Genomic DNA, 8900 nt, shown 5'->3' with positions numbered 1-8900 from the left:
TATAACGCTGGGCTGGAGAAAGCACAAGCTGGAATCAAGATTGCCAGGAGAAATATCAATAACCTCAGATATGCAGATGACACCACCCTTATGGCAGAAAGGGAAGAAGAACTAAAGAGCCTCTTGATGAAAGGGAAAGAGGAGAGTGAGAAAGTTGGCTTAAAGCTCAACATTCATAAAACTAAGATCATGGAATCTGGTCCCATCACTTCATGGCAAACAGATGGGGAAACAGTGGCTGACTTTATTTTTCTGGGCTCCAAAGTCACTACAGATGGTGATTACAGCCATGAAATTAAAAGATGCTTACTCCTTGGAAGGAAAGTTATAACCAACCTAGATAGCATATTGAAAAGCAGAGACATTACTTTGTCCACAAAGGTCCGTCTAGTCAAGGCTATGGTTTTTCCAGTAGTCATGTATGGATGTGAGAGTTGGACTGTAAAAAAGGCTGAGCACCGAACAACTGATGCTTTTGAACTGTAGTGTTGGAGAAGACTCTTGAGAGTCTCTTGGACAGCAAGGAGATCCAACTAGTCCATCCTGAAGGAGATCAGTCCTGGGTGTTCATTGGAAGGACTGAAAATGAAGCTGAAACTCCAATACTTTGGCCACCTGATGTGGAGAGCTGACTCACTGGAAAAGAACCTGATGCTGGGAGGGATTGGGGGCAGGAGGATAAGGGGACAACAGAGGATGAGATGGTTGGATGGTATCACTGACACAATGGACATGGGTTTGGGTGGACTCTGGGAGTTGGTGATGGACAGGGAGGCCTGGCGTGCTGCAGTTCATGGGGTCGCAAAGAGTCAGACATGACTGAGCAACTGAACTGAAACTGACTGATGTATAAATGAATCACTCTGTTGTACACCTGAAACTAACACAACATTGTAAATCAACTACATTTCAATAGAAATTAAAAAAACAAAAGATTGTGTGTGAACTTTTGTCTACCTGGATTAATCAGCACCTTTTAGAAGATGGGGAGATTTGATCTTGAAGATACAAGTATGCAGCCTTGAAGTTTTCTTTTCTTTCTAAGATATGATCCTACTAAAAGTAAGTGTAAGAAAACAAAGAGAAGAAAAATTCCCAAGAAGACCTGTAATTAAAAACTATCCCTTTGAAAAACAAAACAAAGTGCTTGAAAATGGAATTTCTCGAGTGCTTCACTTTCCTCATAAGGGCACTTGGTTTGCCAGGAGAAAGAAGGAAATTGGAGGACTCCAGCTGCAGATACGTGTGTTTATTAAAGCAAACAGACTGTGCAAATTTTAGTAATAAATACAGTCATGAGAGCATATCATTAAAATAAAGACATCTCTTTTGAACCTCCCTCCCATTTCCCTCCCCACCCCACCCATCTAGGTTGATACAGAGCCCCTGTTTGAGTTTCCTGAGCCATACAGCAAATTCCCATTGGCTATCTAATCTACATATGGTAATGTAAGGTTCCATGGGAGGCAGGTTCAAAAGGGAAGGGATATATGTATACCTATGGCTCATTCATGTTGAGGTTTGACAGAAAACAAGAAAATTCTGTAAAGCAATTATCCTTCAATAAAAAAAAGTAAAGAAAAATAAAAGACATCTCCAGAAAAATGTACCAATAAATATGCCATTTTACCTGAAGAGCTTGTATAAATACATGTTTTGCATAGATTTCCAATAGCTCATTGTGAACACACTTAAGCTCATGTGGAGAAAACTATGCTAAGAACAATAAAAATAACTAGCAACAAAGCTAGAGGGAGGGCATTCCCTGAGCAACATTTTCTTTCCATCACAGATGAGTGCCTCTGCTCTGAAAGAAACCACCAACATAGAGAGACAGCATGCTCTTCTTCTCTGCCGGGTGGAAGCTGCAGCAACAGGAGTGACTGCACACCGGTGCAGGCCCCCCGGAGACCGGCCCCCAGCTCAACCGGAGAAATTCTGGAAGATGTCGGCTGCCTCCACCCAGTTCTGGAAGCAGGCCAGCCCCCGCTCCCGGATCTGCTTCCGCCCTTTGTCGGTGATGACCTCCCCGCTGGGTTTCAGGATCACAAGCCTGGGGATGGCCGTGATGTGGTACCTGGTCCTCAGCTCGCTGTGGGAGAGAAGAGGGTGGCCGAGGGTCAGCGCGGGCCAGGCCAGGCCGCTGCAGGTCTGCAGGGACCGGCGCCTCCCCAGAGCCAGCTGAGCCCGCACAGCCTAGCACCCCGCCTGCCCGGCGAACCCTCCCGCTGGGCGGAGGATTCCTGTGGGCTCTTCTGGCTGCTAGCTGGTTCTCAGCCAATGCTGCCCCAGAGGAGCATCCGGTGATGGAGTCGTTCTGCATCTGTGCTGCCCAGGGTCATCGCCACGGTCACCCGTGATGACTGAGCACTTGAAATCTGGCTGGTGGGCCTGAGGAACTGAATTTTTGGCTTTAGTTCCTTTATTTGTTTGTTTATGTATTATTTGGTTGTACCAAGCGGCTTGCAGATCTTAGTTCCCCAACCAGGGACTGAACCCAGCTATGGAAGTAAAAGCACCAAGTAATAACCACTAGACCTCCAGGGAATTCCCTATTTCAGTCTATTTTAAATTTAAGTAGCCACATGTGGCTAGTGGCTGCCAAATGGCACAGTGCAATTTCAAACTCACAAGTAACCCAATAAGTTTGGATCCTTCCTACATCTCAAGAGGTTTAAATACATTAGGTACCTATAATGGCAAAAGTTAAAATTCCATAAGTTTTAGACAAAAGCAAAGGCTTACTAGACTTTCTACCCTATAAATTCAAGGACATGCTGATTGACATTATGGGTGAAACATTTTACCGTCACATGTAATAACCCCTTGTGTGACCATTTTACAAAATTATTTGTATTCATTTAGGGAAAGGAACATCTGCCTTCTTAGTTTTGCAAATCTCCCCATAATCTTCACAGGGATTATTGCCCTCAAGATAGGACAGCTGGGTGCAAATCCCGTCCTATTACCGCCAGCTTGCCAGGGCCTCAGGTTAGCAGTAATCTGATTTCCCTTATTTGTCGCCTTCAGGGTTGTGAACCTGAATGGAAGAAGAAATGCATTTGAGACCTTCCTGTTACCAAACCTTCCCTGTGACACCTCCATCAGGTCCTTCCTGCTGCTTTCTGATATCCTGCTCCAAGACAAATCTTAATTCAAATGAGGAAAAAAAAAAAATCCAGTACCTACACCCAACAGAGAAAATATGTCTTGCTTTCCAGGCATCTATGAAATTGTGACAAAACCAGCCAAGGTGCTGGTCATAAAGGGATCTTAATAATCAAATAATCAGTGCAGATCGCTTAGTCAGACCATAACATAATGGAACTGGAAACCAACAAGCAATAATTTTTGGAATGAGTTAAAAACTAAATAACCATATGTTATCTATGAAATTGTAAAGCAGACTTACAAAATAATTAGAACAGGGCAATATGGAATGCACTATGGGTCCCAAGCTATAGGTACAATTAGACACAGAGAGTTATCTTACATATTCTTGTCCAAAACTAAAAGGCCTCTATATAGATGAATTCTGCATTTAATTCAAGAAACTAGAAAAACAATGATGAAGCAATTACAGAGAAAGTAGAAAGAAGGCAAAAGAAGACAGAGGACAGAAATCACTGGACTAGGAAATGAATCCACATAGGGTGAGCAACAAAACAAAACCTGGTTCTTAGACTAAAAAACAGAGAAAAGCTCTATCGAGATTGAGAAGGAAAAAGGGAAAACAGGGGGACATCAGGAGTTGGGCAGGCCTTCAAGGAATGAGGAGGTCTGAAGACATTTCATTGCTCCAGCCTCTCTTCAAAGAATCTCCCAGTGTGGACCCTACATCCCCACCCTGGCAGCCTCTGCCTGGTGACAGGTGTTACCCTGGAACCATGAAGTCATCTCTGTCTCCTCTGGGAGCTGTGTCCAGAGGGAATAGACAAGCCTCAGAAAGGAAAGAGCCTTGCTGCTGGGCAGAATGAAGTGATAACTCAGCATTTTAACCATTTCAGGGAAATTCGAGAGCCCATTCCCTCCTTACCCTGCATGCAGTTACAGCAATGGCTCCCTCCCTTCATCTAAAGCAGCGCATCCTTATCCCTGGCACAACTGCTTCTGGGTTGCCATGGCAACTTCTGGCTCCAGTCTCTTTCCATCTCAGCCACTGGTAGCCAGGCTGTTACCGAGCAAATCTCTCTACTTGCTTCAAACATCCATCAAACAAGTGCCCTGCAGGTGCCAAGCCCTGAACAATGTCTAGTTCAACCTCTGGGACTACAGAGACCACTGCCCCATCAGACACACACTCCAACAGGAGTGGCGCTGGCTCGAGCTATGGCAGGTATAGGCCTCAGGGGCCAGACATGCGCCTGGTGTCCCCAGGGGCACAAGGGAAGAGCTACTAGGAAGAGAAGTGGGAGGCTCCAGGGTTGGAGGATGCCACATGAGTAAGACCTTTGAAGGTGGGAAAGCGTGTGGAGTATTCTGGCATATTAGTTGTCAAGTCTGACCAGAACACAGATGTAAAGGAGATAACAAGAAATAAAATGAGTGAGGGTCAAATACTGGAGGGGGATGTGTGAGACATGGACTGAACGGGTATCGCATGCCTGGCAGCACGCAACAGAAATTCCTGCTGGCAAAGTCAGGGATTTCTCTTTATTCCTTACTTGGCTCTTTGGCTCATAAAAAAAAAGGGAGGGAAGACAGGACAGAATATGTCTTCAATGCTGCTCCCTTGCTCAGACCTCTCACCCAGCTGCACACACAGGCATCAGGGCAGGACCTGAGAGCCTACCCTGGCCCCCCACTGCCCTTGGCTATAGGGATGTCACTAGATATTTGCCTCTCTAGGCAGAAGGGTGGCACTCGGGGTCGGGTCTTGTGTGCACTCTTCACTGGACAGCCAAGATCTGAGCAACCTTGAGGTGAGCGGCTCTAGAAAGTTTCTTCTTGCAGTTGCATCTGCAGCGTCACCGCCTCCAGCCATGCCCAGGGTAAGTTTAGCGGGGCGGAGTGCCTCTGTGGTGACCTACCACCTCCTGAACCTAAGGCGGACCTTCCCAAGTGGTGCTAGTGGTAAAGAACTGATCTGCAAATGTAGGAGATGGAAAAGACGTGGTTTCAATCCCTGGATTGGGAAGATCCCCTGGAGAAGGGAATGGCTACCCACTCCAGTGTTCTTGCCTGGGAGAATCCCCTGGACAGAGGAGCCTGGCAGGCTATAGGGTCGCAAAGAGTCACACACGAACTGAAGCGACTTAGTACGCATGCACGCATGAGCCTCAGGCAGGTCATCAGAAAAGCAGAGGACAGCAGATGACCCCTGTAGACCACTGAAAAAAGACAGCCTGGGTCCCTCACCTTCTCACAGCACCAAGAAGAATGCTATGCTCTGCATATATTGAGAACTTCTCAAAAGGCCTCCGGGAGGCTTCCTACATTCTTTAGTTCTCCTTGGTGGCAGTTACTTCCATTTTTGCTCACGATCTGATTTCAAAATGCAGGCTGGGGTAAGCAAAATTTAGGGTTTAGCTCCAAGAATTTCCCACAGAATACCACATTTCCTAACTTATAAATTGCAATGACAGGATTAACAAAGTTCAACCTGGGAAGGGCAGGCCCCAGGAACTAACTTCTCCCCAAACTGCTGCCTCCCTCCCTCCCACCCCACCCTGCCCCCCAGATCAAATTCCTCTTAGGTGAGGCTGGCAGCCAGAGATGGCCAGGGCCTAGTGCAGCCCCATGCCAAGCCCTAAACAGCTCAGCACCTGCAGTGGACCAAATGGGCCTTTGACCAGTTAATCCAGGAAGCAGAGAGCGTGCTGTAAGCCCCTCCAACCCCACCCTTATCCCCACCGGCAGCAAGGCTGTGCTGAGGCTCAGTGTCCCCTGGGAGAGGAAGCTGGTTCAGAAAAGAATGGCTCCAGAGCCAGGGACACCCATCTCTGCACTTCAATAGTACATCTGTGAAATGGGCAACACAGAAAGTGCTGCTACCCAACCAGCTGGCATAGCTCTGAATTCGTGCATCAGTGCAGTTCTCATCCATCATGTGCCATGTCATTATACTCAGCAATTAAATACCTTGCCTACAGTCACCCCACAAATAGATCCCACAGCTGGACTCTGCCCAGGGCCTGAGCTCTTTACTTGATTACTAACACTGTCACTTTCAAAACTAAGTGTATTCTTTCAAAAGCAGTGTGTAACTTGAACGCTAAGCAAATCAAAACTCCTTTTACAATCACCACTAGATGTGAAGCTATAGAACTTTCAACCAAGTAAATCATGGTCATTTGGATGTATCATGGATGACTTTCTCTAGTCCTGCCTTGAGTGAGGCCTTGGAAAGCAGGTAACCTCCCTTGAAGGGCCTGGGCCTCACCTCTTGCTTGGCATCAGCAAAAGCATGTGCTGGGGAAAACTACTCCTCCAGGGAACTTTCCAAAGTTAGCTTTAATTTTTAAGTGTCTAGAAGGAAAACCATTTCAGAATAATTAATTTGGGGGAACGCCACAACTGAATACTAATTCCCAGAAAAATGTACTACATGGTGCTATAAAAAAAAAAAAATCCAGAAATCCACCTCCATATCTGTTAAGGGGATGGTGGGGTAATGCACTTGGTGAAGAACAATTAACCTCAGTCTGGACTCCTACACCACAGGTGACCCCAACATGCCAGACAATCGGTGCCTGTACCCCACTTCCCTCTTCCAATCCTCCACAAAGTCCTCCTATGTCCTCTCTCTTCCCTAACACCCCCCTCCCACCTTCTCCTCCTCCCCTCCATAGATCCCATGACCACAGCCAACAGAACACCAGGGTGGGACTTCCCTGGTGGTACAGTGGTTAGGATTCTGAGCTTCTAGTGCAGGGGCTGTGGGCTCAATCCATGGTTGGGAAACAGATTCCACATGGTACACAGAATGGCAAAAAAATTAAATTAAAAAAAAATAGAGCACTAGGGTCAATTTCTAGTTTTCACAATTTCCGAAATCCATGTCACATATTTTTCTAAAAGCAAGGGTGGGGCAAGATCCCTTCAGAGAGCATGGATTTTTGTGACCTCTGACATCTGTCTCAGGAGTCCAGGAAGCTGCTTCTTCTTACAGGTATAGGAGTAGAAGACACCTTTATGAAATTTCGGTCACTGCCAATAAAACTGAAATTGCAACGTGGCTGCAGTAGGTTCCTCCAGGACTTGAGTCCTGACCCTTCTCCCCAGCACCTGGTACCCAGGCCCAGGCTGCTGGGACAGGGTGGTCCACCCATAGTCTCCAGTTCTGACCTGAGCATCCATTCTGGATCTCCCTCTCCTACTCTCCAGATAAGGGTGGGTGTCTTCCCTATGCAGTGCCAGTGTGCTCAATGCTGTGTCCGAATCTTTGAGGACCCTACGGCCTGTAGCCCGCCAGGCTCCTCTGTCCATGGGATTCTCCACGCAAGAATACTGGAGAGGGTTGCCATTTCCTCCTCCAGGGGATCTTCCCGACCCAGAGATGGAACCTGCAGCGATTGTGTCTCCTGCATAGGAAGGCAGATTCTTTACAGCTGAGGCACCTGGGAAGCCCTCCCTGCAAGTAGGGTGCAGCACCTCAGGACTGTGATTACTCGAGGGGGCTGCCTGCCGCAGAATAATCATCGCCAGAACTTATACATTCAGATTCCCAGAGCCTCAGACGCACTGAGCCAAAGACGAGGGTGGACCAAGGTCCGCACCCACCAAGTTCCCCGTTAGTCAACGCTAGAGCCTCCCTGGGAAGCCAGAGCAAAGAGGCTCAAACACGACGGGGTGGGGATGGAGGCTATCAAGGAGGCCCTGCGAGTTGGGAGAAGCCCAGGAATGAGGGATTGGGGTGGGGGCTGGTGTGGGAGCTCCCAGCACGTCCCACACACACGGTCTCCACTCACTGCCGGTAGGGGTCATGGAAGGGCAGCGCCAGCCAGGCGCCGTGCAGCTCCTGCATGAATTCCAGCATTTCCTGCGCGCTGCCGTCGGCGGACACAAAGACCACCTCGAAGGGCGCGGGCGGCCGCGCCTCGTCCACGAGCTCCTCGTAGAAGTCGCAGAGCAGCGGCGTGAAGTCACGGCTGGGCGCGCACCGGCCCGCGGCGAAGTAGAGCGCCACCACCTTGTTCTGCAGCGCCGCCTCGGCCTCCACCCACGCGCCGTCGCAGGTCACCAGGAGCCGCCCGCCCAGCACGTCCACCATGGCCGGGCGCGGGTTCACCTGCGGGGGAGGACACCTGCGGCACAAGGACGCCCGAGGGGAGAGGCGGGGCGGTGAGCGCGGGGCACGGATACTAGCGGAGAAGCGGACAAGGGTGAATGAACGCAGGCGGCTGACCCCTTGAAAGTGAACGGTCACCTGCGGGCGGGCAGCAATATCTGGCTCCCTTCGCACCGCCGGGCGCCCGGACCTCGGCACCAGCTTGAGCCTCGGCCTCCGGAGGGAGCAGGGGCGTCCGCGATAGGTTGAGGGGGAACACTCACAGACACCCGCGACCCCAGGTGTAGCGGCCGTAGCACCAACAGGCACTGAACCGGCCTCCAGGGAACCGAGCCGCCCCGCCCCTGCCCCGCCCCGCCCCGCCCCCTCCTGCCCCGCCCCGCCCCCTCCTGCCCCGCCCCGCCCCCTCCTGCCTCTGTACCGCCCCCTCCTGCCTTGGCACCGCCCCCTCCTGCCTCGGCGCCCCGCCCCACGGCTTGTTCCGCGACCTTCTGCACGTCCCATCACCTGCGCAGCTCTCTGTCCCGCGCCGCTCGCCGCCTCCGCGCTCCTGGGCGACGCACTCTTCTCCGCCACCCTCGCATGCCCTCCCCCTTCGCACCTCCCCTGGGCCCCGCCCGCCGCGCCCTCGCCCTAAGTCCCCGGGGCGCTCGCCCCACTCGGCGCTCAG

At 50.3% G+C, this 8900-nt stretch overlaps 1 protein-coding gene across 1 annotated transcript; it reads right to left on the bottom strand.

Annotated features, from left to right (window-relative positions):
- Positions 1–1234: 1234 nt before the first annotated feature.
- Positions 1235–8557, bottom strand: NXNL2 (nucleoredoxin like 2). Its single transcript, XM_020896779.2, has 2 exons — positions 7911–8557; positions 1235–2092 (listed from the first exon to the last, which is right to left on the bottom strand). The coding sequence occupies exons 1-2, from the start codon at positions 8210–8212 to the stop codon at positions 1924–1926; spliced, it is 471 nt and encodes a 156-aa protein (XP_020752438.2). The 5' UTR covers positions 8213–8557; the 3' UTR covers positions 1235–1923.
- Positions 8558–8900: the final 343 nt, after the last annotated feature.

This window comes from Odocoileus virginianus, chromosome 31, assembly GCF_023699985.2.
Source record: "Odocoileus virginianus isolate 20LAN1187 ecotype Illinois chromosome 31, Ovbor_1.2, whole genome shotgun sequence".
In the NCBI taxonomy this organism is placed as follows: Eukaryota; Metazoa; Chordata; class Mammalia; order Artiodactyla; family Cervidae; genus Odocoileus; species Odocoileus virginianus.
Note: the sequence above shows the minus strand (reverse complement) of the source record. Positions and strands in the feature narration are given on the sequence as shown.

Coding starts and splice junctions, on each gene's coding strand:
- NXNL2 (XM_020896779.2), bottom strand. CDS start 8,212: ATGGTGGACGTGCTGGGCGGGCGGCTCCTGGTGACCTGCGACGGCGCG. Junction 2,093..7,910: donor TTCCATGACCCCTACCGGCA/GTGAGTGGAGAC, acceptor TCTCTCCCACAG/CGAGCTGAGGACCAGGTACC.